This window comes from Eubalaena glacialis, chromosome 8 (genome assembly GCF_028564815.1).
Source record: "Eubalaena glacialis isolate mEubGla1 chromosome 8, mEubGla1.1.hap2.+ XY, whole genome shotgun sequence".
Taxonomy (NCBI): Eukaryota; Metazoa; Chordata; class Mammalia; order Artiodactyla; family Balaenidae; genus Eubalaena; species Eubalaena glacialis.
In genome coordinates, this window is record NC_083723.1 from 20,101,348 (window position 1) to 20,117,940 (window position 16,593).

General features: G+C 37.7%; 1 protein-coding gene and 1 non-coding gene across 2 annotated transcripts in view; one reads left to right on the top strand and one right to left on the bottom strand.

Annotated features, from left to right (window-relative positions):
- The first annotated feature begins 462 nt into the window (after window positions 1-462).
- The window catches only part of ORC5 (origin recognition complex subunit 5), a 72,112-nt gene continuing 55,981 nt past the window's right edge, over window positions 463-16,593 (top strand). Inside the window, exons 1-4 of the mRNA XM_061197620.1 lie at window positions 463-626; window positions 4,669-4,761; window positions 7,747-7,947; window positions 13,291-13,365. Of these exons, the coding sequence (XP_061053603.1) occupies window positions 555-626; window positions 4,669-4,761; window positions 7,747-7,947; window positions 13,291-13,365 (441 nt within the window). The 5' untranslated portion in view covers window positions 463-554. The remainder of the gene's footprint in view (window positions 627-4,668; window positions 4,762-7,746; window positions 7,948-13,290; window positions 13,366-16,593) is intronic.
- On the bottom strand, window positions 12,156-12,262 carry LOC133097101 (U6 spliceosomal RNA). The gene has a single exon (XR_009701974.1). It is a non-coding gene; the product is annotated as a U6 spliceosomal RNA (small nuclear RNA).

The following is a 16,593-nucleotide window of genomic DNA, read 5'->3' on the forward strand; positions in this document are numbered from 1 at the left end:
AAAAAACCCGCAGCTTTTGAGCATATTGGTTATCTGAGCCCGCTTTCCTCAGGTCCCTGTAAGGAGGCGGGCCTCGGCTCCACGACCGCTTCCCCCTCCTGGGCGGGGCTACACGACAAAGCTCCCCAGCACTTACGGTTTCTAAATTTGGGGACTTTAGGCGGGAAAGCCGAAGCCACAGGTTCTCGACTTAGTGGAGCCCACAGGGCCCCCTTAGCTCCTTCAAGTGCTTTCTCTGTTCGCCCATCCCTGCACCCCCCTCTCGACCTTTGGGCGGCAAAGGCCGCAGCCCGAGACGCCCAACCGCACAAAGCACGCTCCGCTACCCCCGCTACGGCGCCCAGAACCCTACCGCTTCGGGCTGTGGAAGACTAGGGCGGGTCCGACGCTCCTCTTGCGCGCTGACGTCACGCGGACGCACGGCCACGCCGGCTCCTCCCACAAGCCCGAGAGTCCGGTTTCCGGCGGGAGCGCGGGGACCCGAACGTGGGTGAGGTTGCGGCTGTGAGCGCGGAGCTGGCCGCGGGCTCCTCTGTCCTCTGGTACCCGCCAGCATGCCTCACCTGGAAAACATGGTGCTTTGTCGCGAGTCCCAAGTGTCCACCTTGCAGTCCCTGTTTGGAGAGGTATTGTGGTCCAGATATCTTTTCTCTTCCAAATCCCGGAGGCAAACTATTCCGTGGTCTTGCGACATGTTCCAATTTTTAAATTTTCGTTCGGATTGAGGGGCCGTAGACCGTCTTTTGCGTTGAGGTAGGGGGTGTTATAGGTCTCTGCCACTCCTCACCTAAAGTAACTTGTGAGCGGTCTCTTAAACTGCACGGGGAGGACCGGCCTGCACTAGGGCTCGTTGGCCCAGGACGTCATCTTTTACACACGCCACGGTTTTGAGGGGGTGTTTAGTCCAGAGTAGCTACTCGAAGTTGCTTCTTACCCCAGCTGAACAGGATTTTATATAACAGGTGTGTTTGCCCAGTGTTACTTATTCAAAAGTGAGTCCCCACGTTTCAGTGAGGTAGGTAGTGTAAGTCCTGTGTGGATGGGTAGTTGTCAAGACCAGTGAGGGCCAACGCGGTGCTTCAGGTTTAAAACTTCAGCGGCTTTTCCAGCGTTGTTAAAGCACAGAAGACGTGTAGTCTAGGCTTCTTGACTAGCAGTTCAGGTGTTGCCTAAGAGAAGAGGTTAAATGTTTCCTCTGGATGAACACTGCTACGGAGTCCTTTCCATAGGAGGTAGCATTCATCAATTCCATACTTAATCTGTTTTTGATTATATTCTGGTGGCCTTTAGTGAGCCTTTTGCTTCAGACTCATTAATTAGACTTGGAATTGATCACACTTGGATCTCATCTGTAAGGAGAGTAAATGAGAGTTTAAGGTCACACTCACGTTCTCCCCTCACACCTCTGGTTTGCTTTCATAAGTACTGCTTTCATCCAACTACCTGGGTGGCAGTCTGGGGTGGCCTGTGAAGTATTAGTGGAAAAGTACCACCCTCCTTCTAAAGGGGCACATTAGTTAGGGAACTAAGAGGTCAGGGACTGCACCCTCAGTCGGTATTCTAGTTATAACACTTTTTTTTTTAATATCAGATTTTTTTTTTTTTAAAGAAGGCATTGGGTCTTTTTTTTTAAACTTTATTTATTTGTTGGGTCTTCGTTGCGGTGCAGGGCTTCTCATTGCGGTGGCTTCTCGTTGCAGAGCAGGGGCTTTAGGTGCGCAGGCTTCAGTAGTTGTGGCACGAGGGCTCTAGAGCGCAGGCTCAGTAGTTGTGGCCCACGGGCCGCTTAGTTGCTCCGCAACATGTGGGATCTTCCTGGACCGGGGCTTGAACCCGTGTCCCCTGCGTTGGCAGGCGGATTCTGAACCACTGCACCACCAGGGAAGCCCAGTTATAATGCTTTTAATTGTAGTTATCTATATTATCACTGAAACATTTTCTTAGTTATACCTTATGCATTCCTTCCCTGGAGTAGACAAACCCAGATCACTACAAACAGAAGTGGTCCTCCTGAAAATGAAGGTTGGCAAATAGAGATGAGTGGTATCGATTTGGTGTAGATCACAGAAAGAAATCATATTTAACAATTTTAATAGCACTTTTCTGTAAGGTGCTGTGCATGTAGGAGATGCAAAGATCTATAAAAAATTGGTTCATATTTCTTAGCAGATTCATTTATGTATTCAGCAAATAAATATTTAGTAAGTACCTTCTCTGTTCCAGGCACTGTGCCAGATCCTGGCTTATTACAGTTTATGTTAGGTTTATGAAGGTGAAAGGTTAAATAACAGTGCAAGAGTTCAGTACAATTCTAGTTAACAGTAGAAAAGATGATGTAAGGTGGAATATTATTAAGCACCAAATAATGGATGCAGATAAGTGTGGCAGGATTCCAGGAAAGGAGAGTTTTAGTGTAGCTTGGAAAAGTGTCCTGAAGGATATCTTGTGCTTCTCTTTCACGGTGAAATATAGTATTGTATTAGCAGAGATGCTCAGCAAGCATGCGTTTAATTCTTGTTACAGAATTTTTGAGCTAGTTAATTTACAGGAGTGTTATGTATAAACTTAAGAAAAGAATCCCTGTATGAAACATCCATTTTTAATCTGTTGGGCTACTCTTGCCATAGGCATTTGCCATAAGAAAGTATTTTTCTGTGTAAATCTGAGTTCCTGATTTGTCTTGCAAAAAGGAAATTTGTAACTTGGTGGCTAGAATGTAATAAATGTTTGTGAGTACAGTTGGCCTTTGAACAATGTGGGAATTGGGGGTGCTGACCCCCCGTGGAGTTGAAAATCAGTGTGTAACTTTTGACTCACCCCAAACTTAACTGCTAATAGCCTTACCGAGAAACAATCAATTAACACATATTTTGTATGTTATATGTATTATATTCTGTACTCTTACAATAAAGTAAGCTAGAGGAAAGGAAATGTTATTAAGAAAATCATAAGGAAGAGAAATAATTTATAGTACTATACTGTATTTATCAGTACTGTAAGTTTACATTGTAAGATGAATCGTCTGTCAATATCTACATGAATATTGTCTTAATACAAAACACTGGGCATGTTATACATATTACTAACTAGACATTAAAAATGAAAAGATAATGTGAAAAAGAAATTCATATCTATTTACAGTTATAATGATTCATACATTGATAACAAAGAAGCAGCGATATGATTGCTTTATGGTAGCCTTCTGTTATGGATAGAGTTCCTTCATGGTAGCCTACCTAGATACTAATGAATGAACCCTTATAAAGTTTCATGGCATACAGTATTCCAGTCATATTCATAATACAGTATTGTAAACACATGGTTACATTTTTTGAAAAACCACTTACCTGTGATGATAGGCTAATACACAGTTTCTCCAATTATAGGAAGGAAGGAGGGGTAGGAAGAAGGGAGGAAGGGAGAGGGAGAGAAAGAGGGGAGAGGCTGGGAGGCACAGATATACCATGTGGTATGTATGGTAATGTAATCCTTTGGAAGCAAAGTTATAAAACAGAAAACTAACACATTATTAATTTTATATTAAATATCATTCACGTTATGCCTTTGTAAGGATATACTATTATCTACATATATTTTACGCTTCATGGCATACTTAATTTTTCCTATGTGTTTAGGCTACGTGGTTCATCTGTGAGTTTTTTCAAATTGTGGCAAATCTCCAGAATTGTTTTGAATATGTTTATTGAAAAAAATCCATGTATAGATGAACCCAAGCAGTTCAAAACCTGTGTTGTTGAAGCGTCAACTGTACTATTGTAGTGGTAGATGATGATCATAGAGACTCTACTTTTTCATGGAAATTGCATCATCCAATTTTCTTATAATTATTTTTTAAGTGTATGTGAATTTCTCCAAAGCAGGTTTTATCTCTAACTGATTTTTGTACTCTTTAGTGCATCATGGTTTTCAGCATTTAGTAGCTGTGTAATAAATGTTCATTGAATGAATGAAACATATTTGTAGTATTGACCAGACCAATATAGGGGTGTTTGACAATTTTTACTTTTCTCTAGGCTGCTGACTCAATGTACTTCAGGAGAATCTTGGGAATATGTATTTTGAAATATATGCTGTGTAGATTTGATCATTGAAAACAATGATGAAATGTACACATTTAGGCCAAGGTAAATGTAGTATGCATAATTCAGAAGTATCCTGTAAGTTTGCCTTAGAACAGAGGACTCTTGAAATTCTTTCTAGCCCTGTGATTACATATGCTTAGTTTCAAACCTTAGAATGTAGACTGAAGTTGCAGCCTGTGGGCTTAGATTCTATAAAAAAGGGTTAAGAAAAAAATGAAGTATGGTCAAAATTATTCTTGAAAAATCTGTTAAATCTCTAATAAATTTGAAAATACAAACATTTATATATATAAACCTGTATAATAATAAAAGGGTTGAATATATATATGTATAGCAATATATCATATATAATAAATAGGCCAAATGTGATTTTCCAGAAATTTTGAGAAAGAGTAGAGTTGAATTCAAGTAGGTTTAAGGTGTAATGATGAATCCACTAAATGCTCACTGTTGAAATCATTTGGATTGAATAATTTACTTTATCATGGAAAAGTTTGTCACAAGTTGATGAATGTTTATTTTCTGTTTTGTGTGTGCAGACTGATGTTTGTCTTTTCTCTGCTAGAGACATCATTTCAGCTTTCCATCCATTTTTATTTATGGACATACTGCCAGTGGAAAGACCTATGTAACACAAACTTTGTTGAAAACTTTGGAGGTAAGAATATCCCAAACTCAGTGTTAATTGATTTTTATTCATAGACTCCTAGAAATAGAAGGGATCTGGGAGATGTTTAGTTTACCTTTCTCTGAAGGAGTATCTTCTACATAAAACATTTCTGACCAACTTTTGGTTGAAGACCTTCAAAGACTGTAAGCTTCAGAAGGCATTGTTAAATAACTTGAGCCTTGATGTTAGAATGTACTTTTTAAGTTGAGCCAAATTCCTCTCTCTAACTTTCATTGGATGATAATATTTGGGGGAAAACACACATAATAATAAATTCTTTAAAAATACTAAAATCTGTTTCTTCTCCATTATTGTACATATTTGTAATATTGATAGTGATAAGTCTGAATCTCCACAAGTACAAAACTAAGTATGTCACCTTTACCCTGCCCTTCTTCCCATATTGCCTCTAACAGTGAATTTCACCATTCACACAGTTGTCTAAACTTGCTCTTTACTCTTTCTTTATCCTCACTCTCTCAGTAAATTGAACAGTAAACACATCCTGTTGATTCTGTATCATTAATGTCTTGACTCCATGTAGCTTGAATCATAGCCATTGCTGCTACCTGAGTTTCATTTACCATTATTTCTTTCATTTATTTCCACAACAGTTTCCTAAGTGCAGTCTGTTCTCCACCCTGCAGCTAGTCCATGAAAATCTTAAATAAGGTCTTTAGGAAAATGTTCGGGTGTTTTGCCTGATATATAAGACCCTTCGTGAGCTGAGTTCAGTTTATCTTTCTTAGTGTAATGCCTAAGAATTTGAGATAGAGTCTGGCAGACTCATGTTCTTCTTCTGGGTTCACCCCTTAGTGCTTTCGCCTCTGAAAAGTAGGGCTAATAGTGACAACATTTGGAATTGTTGTGAGAATTCAGTGAGTTAATACATGAAAAGTGCTTACCACAATACTTAGTATATAGTAAGCACTCAATAAAGTTTAGCTGCTCTTGTTCGTGATTATTGCCACACCCTCTTTTATATCCTAAGCCGGGGATGGGCAAACTTCTTCTTATGGGCCAGATAGTAAATATTTTAGGCTGGCGGGCCAGGTACTTTATATTATAGCTACTCAACTCCTCCTCAGTGTGGAAGCAGCCATGGACAGTATCTATCTAAATGGGCATGGCTGTATATATCAAAACAGATTGCTAACCCAAAGGCTGTAGTTTGCTACCCCCAGTCCTAACTCTAGCTCAGAGTATGCGTGTTTTGTGTGGCATACTGAACTATTTACAGTTCTTGCTGTCTCTTACTTTCAACCCTTGGCACATACTTCTTGGAATGGCTTTCTTGTACTCGTTCACTCCAACTCTTCTACCCTATTATTTGGCAAATGCTTATTTATTTTGCTAGGTTTTCTTGTGTTTACACTTTGGGTAGCCTTTTTTGACTCTCTGGGCTGTGTTAGATGCCCCTCTGTTGTGCAGCCTCAGCACTCTGTGCTTAATTCTGTCATAATATTTATCCCTTTCAGCTGTGATAAATGTTTGTGTTTCCCTGGCTTGAAACTGTGAGTTTCTTGAGATTATTCCCAGTACAGTTCTTGGCATATATCAACTTAGGGATTTTAGCCTTTGATCCTGAAGATTGCCTTGCAGTTTAAAATACACATGGCTGAGGTTCATACCAGGCTTCAGAACCTGAGTGTACAAGGTCCTGGCTCAGGCATTTGCATTTGGAACTCCCTGCATGAAGTGTCCAAAAATATCTATATTGAATAAAAGCATGAAAACTGAATATGGAAGTTCCATATTTAAGGGCTGTATTTCATTTTTTAATGTATCTTGATTTTTGCTGCTACTTAAACATTGTAATGATGATTATCACCACTTTTGGTATAGGTACACAAAGAGACATTTAGAATATGCTGCCATTAAAGGTCATGGATAGCACACAGGTAGCAGTAAACAAGACAGTCTTAACAGAGCTATTGTGGACTCTAGTTTATAAAGGAGTGGGGGTAAAGGAAGTCAGAAAATGCTGGTGAAATTGTGCCTAAGTAAATATAATGTAGCCTTAGTTACACTGCTACTCTGAGGAAAAAAAGCCTCTTTATTGGGTGAGATTTATAGAATGTCGCTAAAAATAGTTATAGGTTCCATTATTTGTGCCAGATGCCCCAAGCTGTCTTCCTCTGAGTGATCAGTACTGCTTTTGTGATTTCATTTTGAGAACAGACTATATTTATAAATCGTTTTTTTCCTTGTTACTTCTGGAATTAGCTCCATTTTGATAGTTCTCTAAATGAAGAGCTAGTTCTAAGTCCTCATAGGGAGATTACTCTGGTTTTTAACTCTTAAAAATGTTTTCTTGGTTTAGGTGTGTCCATGATTAAAAATATTATCTTAAAATTATAAGTAAGAAATTCCCACTAAGAATTTTAACATTCCCATGTTCTTGGGTTTCTTTGTAAGAATTCTTTAGCGGGAAATGCAGGTTTGCTTTCAATCCCTGTAGGAAACAAATGAAAACTCAAATAATTAAAGTGAGTTTAATGGAGGGACTATAATATTTTACAAAGGTTGAAGAAATGTTAAGAGAACCAGTAAGGGATGGTGATGTGCTGAGAGCCTTTACCTCCCTCAGACCTGAATGGCACAGGAAGGAGCTGTAATCAGGCCCCAGCAAGAGGTGTAGCCTTTGATGAGGGGCTGCCCAACTCGAGCTGTAGCCTTTGGTAGAAGATGCAGCCACTGTCAAACTGTGGGATGGGGGTGGGAGTCAAGGGAATGAATATTCAACTGCTTTCTCTTACCACTTTGCTTCTGTCTCCTGGTTCTTCCCATTGGCTGAATCCAGCCAGAGCCAGAAAATAAGAGTCTGGGCGATGCAGTCTGTAGTGGTCAGCCTCCTGGGGCATTCTCCAAACTCCAGAGTATATATTTAGAAGGGCAAGTGGCAGATATCCAGCAGAGCCATTGTTGTGTATATGTGTTTTCTATTTACACTTTTTTGGTTTTTGTTTTCAGCTTCCACATGTCTTTGTGAATTGTGTTGAATGCTTTACCTTGAGGCTGCTTTTGGAACAAATTTTAAACAAGCTGAATCATCTTAGTTCTTCAGAGGGTGAATGTTCTACTCAAATAACCTGTGAAACATTTAATGACTTCGTTCGCTTATTTAAACAAATAACCAAAGCTGAAAGTCTCAAGGATCAGACTGTATATATTGTAAGTATCATCTCTTATTTGAAAACTGATTTATTAGATCAATTTCCATATTTTTCTTTTGACACTTATGTACAGTGCATTGTACAAGGTGCTTATGCAATATAAAAATGTTTTAGATATATTTCTTTTTTAATTGAGGTATAGTTTTTTAATTGAGGTATGTATAGTTGATGTACAACATTAGATAAATTTCAGGTGTACAGCATAGTGAGTCACAATTTTTAAAGGTTATATTCCATTTATAGCTATTATAAAATATTGGCTGTATTCCCTGTGCTGTACAATGTATCCTTGTAGCTTATTTATTTTATATGTAGTAGTTTGTACCTCTTAATTCCCTACCCTTATGTTGCCCCTCGTTCCTTCCCTCTCCCGACTGGTGACCACTAGTTTGTTCTCTTACCTATGAGTCTGTGGATGTAGTTCTTATCTAAAGGGAGCTTCAGTTTAGTGGAAGAGCTATGACGTGACGTACTCAAATATGACTACATGTAGAATGTGATTAGTAATAACCATGATATGCAAAGCACTGATTCAGGCACATCTGGTACAGCTTCATAAGGTGATAACATTTGAGATAGATCTAAAAGAATAATTCGGGTATCATTACGAAGAAACTGAAGAAGAGGAATTTCCTATGGAGGGAATTAGGCAAAGGCATGCAGATGGGAATGGAGGCCAGGGAATGCCAAATAGTCTGGTCTTAGTGGGTTTAAAGTATGAAGGAAGAAAAAGAAGAGTAGAAAGGTGGGTGGGGGTAGATCAGGGAGTGTCTTGAAAACCATACTAACGAGCTTTATTTCATTTCCTAGGCAGTGAGAGGCAAGGACGTAGTGAAGACTAGAGCAACAAACATGCTTTAGGAAGACTGCTATGAAGGCATGTTGAATAGGTGAATTTGAGGGGATTGAAAGACATAGGCTAGATGGTTTTGAGGCTCTTGTAACTGTTTCCATTAGAGGAAATTTGGGCCTGGACTAGAGTTGGGGCAGAAGATGCAGAAAAGAATAAATGGAAGAGACAGCAAAGGTCAAACTTGTCAATTATGTATGGGGTAGGTCTGGGAAAGATGAATTGTTTGCTTTTATGTTGGCTAAGTTTAAGTTTTAGTTGTTACATCAATGTGAAAATAACTAGCAGACAACTGAAAATATATAATGTGTTTTACATTAGTGAGATTTTATAACACTGTAACCTTATTTTAAAAAATGATTATCTCTGGAATTGAAATTAAATTTTAATATAATACCTTCTCATAATGGCTAAGTTTATACTCACCGAAGGGACCACATCTTATGCATTCTTGCATCTCCTTAAATGTATAAAGCAGTTCCTTCCACATTTTAATTTTGTTCATTTATTTATGCAAATATTTACTGAGTACTTCTTATGTGCCAGGCACTATTTTAGATACTGGAGATGGAACAGAGACAGAATAGTGTCTACCCACTTGTGGCTAATTCCTCTAATTGAGGAAGATAGGTAGTAAGCAAGTTAATATGTAGTATGTCAGATGTGGTACATTAGAGTAAGGGAGAATCCACTGGGCGGGGGAGGCTAGTTATTTTTCTAAGTGGGGAAGGCAGAGAAGATCTCACTGAGATGATGATAACTGAGCTGAAACCTGAAGGAAGCGAGGGGCAAGTCATGAAAATATCTGAAAAAAGAGTATTCCAAGCAAAGAGATTTACGTGAGCGTACAGAGGAGACTGGAGCATGCCTGTGTATTCAAAGAATATGAAGGAGGCCATTTTGGCTGGAATATAGTTTAAGTAAGGGGGAGAGGGGTAATGTTGAGACTCAAATGAAGAGTACAGGTACATTTGATTCTTCATTTGAGAATCAAACGAAGAGTACAAGAGTACACTAGTGCAGGCTAGTGTTATGGGTTGATTTGTTTCCTCCAAAAATTCGTATGTTGAAATTCTAACCCCTACTACCTCAGAATATGACCTTATTTGTAAATGGGGTCGTTGCAATTAGTTAAGTTGAGGTCATACTAGAGTAGATTGGTCCCCTCATCCAATATGACTGATGTCCTAATAAAAAGAAGAAATTTTGAGACAGACACGCACATAGAGAAAATGCCACATGAAGATTAGTGTTATGTTGCCACAAGGAAGGGGATTACCAGGAGCTAGGAGAGGGACCTTATACAGATCCTTCTCTAGAACCTTCATGGGAAGCATGGCCCTGCCAATAACTTGATCTTGGACTTTTAGCTTCCAGAACTGTGAGATAATAAATTTCTGTTGGTTAAGCCACCCTGTTTGTGGTACTTTGTTATGGTAGCCCTAGGAAACTAATACAACTAGTTATGAAGCCTTTGTATTAATCTAGGCAAACAACATGTTGGCTTAGACCGGGGTAGTAGCAATGGATGTGGTAAGATATGGACTGGATATATTTTGAAGGTAGGGTTGACAGAATTTTCTGATAGAGTGAGTGTGGAGGAGGAGAAAAAGAAGTCAAGCATGACTCAAAAAAAAAAGTTTTTGTGCACTTGAAGGGATAAGGTTGTCATTATCCGAGTGGAGAAAACTGCAGCAAGTGGGGTCTTGCTGGGGGAGAAGGAGTGATGAGGAATTTGGTTTGGGGCATGTTAAGTCCAAGTAGAGATGTCCAGTTGGCAGTTGGATGCTTGAGTCTGAGGTCAAGAGAGGTTCAACATGGAGATACCATTTTGGACTTCTGAGCATATAGTAGTAGTACTTAAAGCTGTGAGACAGGATTAGGTCACCGAGAGAGTGAGTGAGTTAGAAAAGAGGTGAGGCCAGTGACCGAGTATTCTGGTGCTCCAGTGTTTAGGGGATGAAGAAATGAGGAGACAAGAAATCAGTGATGTACTGATGTCTTATACAAAGAAAACTTGGAGAGTGCATAGTCCTGGAAGTCTCTCTGAGCTGTCCCTTTCCTGGTCCTTTGGCTAGAGGAAGTAAGGTTTTTGTTGGGGCTCTTTTGGTCTGTGCTGCTTGGCCTTCCTGTGTTGCTGGCTTCTTCAGCTCCACAAATGGGATATGTGAGGCAAAAAGACAACTTAGACAAGTCACCCTCTGAGGTGAGTTGTCATTCTTCTGGTCCTGAGGTCCCTAGCTGGTCTGCCTTCTTCTTTCCACCTTTCAGAGCCCCATTTGTTTTATATGTAACACTCAAGATTCTTAGTTTTACTTAGGAGGAAGAGGAAAGTACATCTACTCCATCTTAGAAGCAAAAGTCTAATTTTTTTTTTCTTAAGAGCAGGTACATAGTGAAGAATTAATAACTGCTAGTATAGTTCGGCACTATTACCTTGATTTATGCTAAGGCGACTCCAGTTTAACCCACCATTGCTTTTGCACCATTAGTGCAAATGTCACCATGATGAAAAAGGCATGTAAATTTTTAGTATTATTATGAAAATAGTTTTGACCTCACCAACTTCCTGAAAGAGTATCAGAAACAGCACGCCCCCCCTGCCCTCACCTCACAGGGGGCCACAGACTACACTTCAAAAACCAGTGATGTAGGAAATAAGTTGATCTTTCACTGGGTAGGGTAGGCAACAAGATCACTGGTGGAGAGAGGGATTTAAGGAAATGAGTCTACCATATCAGAAGGTCATTTATGTGGATTTTGAAATATCCAAAAAATACAGGAGTTATATTAGAGATGTGATAGTCAGAAACTATAATATTTAAAGACCAAGGAGGAATGACCCCAGAGTGTTGGATGACTCCAACAAGTAGAGTTTCAAAGTTGTGTCTTTAGGGAAGAGGGAGAGTCAATATTCTGCAAAGAGCCATGAGGAATAAGTAGGACCCAACTCACTTTTCAGGCCCAGTGGATCAAAGTAGGCATTCAATAAGTTATTTGTTAGATGACTAAACATTAGGGTGGAAAAGTTTGCAGGTGTTTAGCATAGAACATTATTTAGAGTAAATCGTAGAATGTTCACCTATCTAATATATGAATTGGTAAGTTTCAGCACTTAGGAAATAATGCAGAAAGATGTCTGAGAATGTTTTCTAGTCAGTAAACAAGCTTACAAATCAAGAGTCTATTAGAATACCTTCAGGTAAATTATTTAAAAAATGTTTGAATCTGAATTAAAATTTTAACTTCTTCAAATATTAGTTATTTGATAATTGCTTTTTTTTAAACATCTTTATTGGGGTATAATTGCTTTACAATGGTGTGTTAGTTTCTGCTGTATAACAAAATGAATCAGCAAAAATATGGAACGCTTCACGAATTTGCGTGTCATCCTTGCACAGGGGCCGTGCTAATCTTCTCTGTATCGTTTCAATTTTAGTATATGTGCTGCGGAAGCGGGCACTGATAATTGCTTTTGAAGAAGGATCATTTATTAAAATACCATAAAACCATTAATTAAGTGGGTTAATTGTATCCAGTCAGAAGAATGAACTATTAACTTATTGCTTCAGCTTTGTGTTTTGCATTAAAATGGGCATACAAATGGGCCAGTTTATTTGAATTAATCTGTGTCCTGTATTAGAGAGTTTTTAAATGGAAATTGATGGGAAAATTGCAATTGCGAATACATAGTGGAGAAACTAATTTGTATCTTTTTAGTGGTAAATAATTTTAGCTTTATTTTGTCTAAATGAATTAAGAATGAAACATCTTAAGTTGATTACTCTCATACATTGTTTCAAGCTGTCTATTAATCAATAAAACAGATACAAAACAATTTGGACTATTCAGGGAAATAATATTATATTCCCTGCATTTTAATTTTATTCCTAATTTAAATGATTATAATTTGCAACATAATCCCAGTAGCATTATCATAACACTGAACAAAAATTTAATCTTTCTTAACATGATCGGTTATCTAGTTAAACAGGGTTTAGTATCGAGTTACAAAGTTCAAGCAAGAAAAGTTTTACATGATGAAATTCAGAATTTTCTTCTGTCAGGTCAGAAAGCTTTGTAATTATTGGTACGTGGTAGACATTTATCTTTTACTAAATGTAATTAAAAATGCACATAGTTTTATTAGTTTTATTTCTTGTATACCTATAAGAAAAGGTCCTTAGAGCATCTTAATTCATTATCTTTTTGATGGTATATCTTTAAAACAAACCTTTTTTAGTATAACTATGACCCATTCTCTAAAATCTGGGTTGAAACATGTTGTTAGTAGTTCATTTTTTAACTTATTTGACCTATTTGAAATGTCTTCCACAAATGTAAATACTGTTTAAAAAATTAATTCATAAGTTCCATTTTTTTTTAACATGGGAAGTTCAGATCTTGAATTGTGCATTATATTATGTAAATGTTTTGCTAAAGGGCTTTTTAAATCAATTTTGACACTGCTTTTTTTTTTTTTTTCATAAGGTTCTTGATAAAGCAGAGTATTTAAGAGATATGGAAGCAAATCTTTTACCTGGATTTCTTAGGTTACAAGAATTGGTAAGTGATGAATGAATCTTTTTCCCCTATGGCCTAATCAGTAGAACTGTATTGTCACATTTTTTCATTTTGCCAATTTGATAGGTGAGAAATAATCTCTTAATATAAAGTTGATATGCATTTCTCTATTATGTGTGAAGTTGAGGATTTTTTCAAAGTTAAAACAATTTGTGATTTGATAAGACTTATTCTTCAACTATTTTAGCTTTTGTTTTTGATTGTGAAGTGGCTAACACTGCTTTCTATTAAAAGATTTTAGGTGGTTGCTAGAGTAAATGGTGGGGGTGGGCTAGACTTTGAACTCTCTGCAAGAATTTTAAAATTTTCATTTCAGTAATCTAAAAAAAGAATGATAAGTCTGTTCTGGATCATCTGATGTTCTGTCTCATGGCCACTCAGATTTTGGAACGAGCTTTGTGTTTCAACGTAAAATTGTGTTGGTACTGAATAACACTAATTCTACTGTGATTGTCATGGCCTAATGAGAAAAGAACAGGGAGAGACTTACTATGTATATGTCAGGTGAAAGCCAAATAGTAATATGATGGCAACAACAGGCAGTAGTTTGTAGTAATTTGAATAAAGGAAATTGGTGAGAGAATTCAGTTTTTACTAATACTAGTTGCTATAGGAATGCTAAACTCAAAAGGACTGTGGCTGTTTCCTGTTAGTACCATATTCATGAAGTGAGCAAAGATTTAGTTTAGGCAAAACAGTAATGTTCATCATATTCAAATAATGTTAATTTAAATTTTACTAGTTTTATAGTTTTATATTTAACTTATAAATAAAAATATTTGGTTTTATAATTTTATAAGTACCTTGAGCATAAATAGTTTATACCTACTTAGTTTTATGTCTGTATTATTTAAGTATTAAGGAACATTATAATAAAAATTAAGTAAATATTTGGGGAGACAGTGCCTAGAGCATTTCCACCTTTGAAAAGTTAAATATATTACTCAAATTTGAGAAACTGCTAGAAGTTCTCAGCTGATTGCCACTGGAATCATTGTGTGCCTAAGGCTGACTCCTAAAATCCCCTTTTAGTAATAGTCTTGAGGGGAAGATGTGGAGAGGACAAGAGAAGAGTAAGTGTAGCTCTTGGTGACTTATCCTGGAAGTTTCCTCATGAAGTCTAGGCTTTCCCAGATTGATTAACTCTTGGCATTTTACTACTGACACCAGGGACCCATCCTCATTGAGTAAAGGTCTCTTTCTCTCTTTCTTTTTTTTTTTTAATTATTATTTATTTATTTATTTATTTATTTATGGCTGTGTTGGGTCTTCGTTTCTGTACGAGGGCTTTCTCTAGTTGCGGCAAGCGGGGGCCACTCTTCATCGTGGTGCGCCGGCCTCTCACTATCGTGGCCTCTCTTGTTGCGGAGCACAGGCTCCAGACGCGCAGGCTCAGTAGTTGTGGCTCATGGGCCGAGTTGCTCCGTGGCATGTGGGATCTTCCCAGACCAGGGCTCGAACCCGTGTCCCCTGCATTAGCAGGCAGATTCTCAACCACTGCACCACCAGGGAAGCCCTCTCTCTTTATTTTTATTTATTTTTTGTTGTGGTTTGTTTGCATTTATCCATCCACTATTTCCCATTGTTTTGCTCAAGGGCTCCCTCTCTGGTAGCCAGAGTGCATTCTTGCTGTCCTCTCGCCCTTCCAGTAAAGCTTACCCCACTATTTTTATCTTGTCACAGTACTTAGACCTTTGATCATGCATCCTGTCATAGTACTTAGGCCTTTCACTTTTTTTTAGTTTTAATTATGGATGTTATTTGAAGAAAATGAAAAGATTCATAGTAAGCTCAACTCCATCAGAAAAGAAAATTGTTGTTTTGATGTTTCTGAAAACATGCTTGATTTTTAAATGTGTATTTCATTTAAGAGAAATATAGCAAAAGCATTTCACACTTTTTTATATTAAATACTTATCAGAGTAAAATGAAGTTTAAATTATGATAGATATCACTGTACATTGAAAGCACTTTCAGATGAACAGATGAGAACATTACCCAACTTAAAATCCTTTTATTTATTTATTTTGTAATATATATATTTAAATTTATTATTAATATACTTTTTTTTGTTTTTTTGGCTGTGTTGGGTCTTTGTGGCTGCGTGTGGGCTTTCTCTAGTTGTGGCAAGCGGGGGCTACTCTTCGTTGCGGTGTGCGTGCTTCTCATTGTGGTGGCTTCTCTTGTTGCGGGGCATGGGCTCTAGGTGCGCGGGCTTCAGTAGTTACAGCACGTGGGCTCAGTAGTTGCAGCGTGTGGGCTCAGTAGTTACGGCTCGCAGGTTCTAGAGCGCAGGCTCAGTAGTTGTGGCGCACAGGCTTAGTTGCTGAGCGGCATGTGGGATCTTCCTGGACCAGGGATCGAACCTGTGTCCTCTGCAGGTGGATTCTTAACCACTGCGCCACCAGGGAAGTCCTTAAAATCCTTTTAGACTGATAAATACCTCTATTTTTTTTAACCTCTCAGTATTTTTTTAACTGACTTTATAAAATTCTTCTGGGTAATCATATTTTAAAGCAAAAACAACTCAATGCTTTGTAATCAAGATTGTGTTTAGAGCATGCTTTTTTATCCTTATGGAAATGAATTCAAGGATTCTTAAAAATTAATAAGACAAAGAAAGCATTTGAAAGTAAAAATCTTTTTCTTTCTTTCATAAAGATGCTACATTTTCTGTGGAGTTACTAATTTATTGAACTCAGCTATCTTTGTTAGCCAGAAGTATATTTCTCTAAATAATGAAAATTGGAATATAAGGTTACACATAAGTTAGAAATCAATAAATAGTAAATCACCATCAAAGTATAGTGTAATTTATGTATGACATTGGGTCCTAAGAATAGTTATAGAACAAAACAAATACGTCTGTTTTGTCAACTTGGGAGACATCCAAAAGAACATGGGAAGCATTAAAATTTGTGTTGAGAATGCCAGGTGTCTATAGATAAATTCTAGCATTAGAATTAGCATTTGTGGCCACTCTGTAGAAGGATAACATACACATTGAGCTTGTTCTCTTAATGTTATTTTTGGAATACTAATTATAATTTCTACATATATTTCAAAAGATGTCTGTTTACTTAACACTGGTATTTTGGATACTCAACACTTGTTTGTGTTTTTAATGTATACTCAACATCTTCTTGAATATACATTAAAATATGCAATTGGTATTTTCTTTTCTCTGGGTACTATAGCCATTTTAACAAT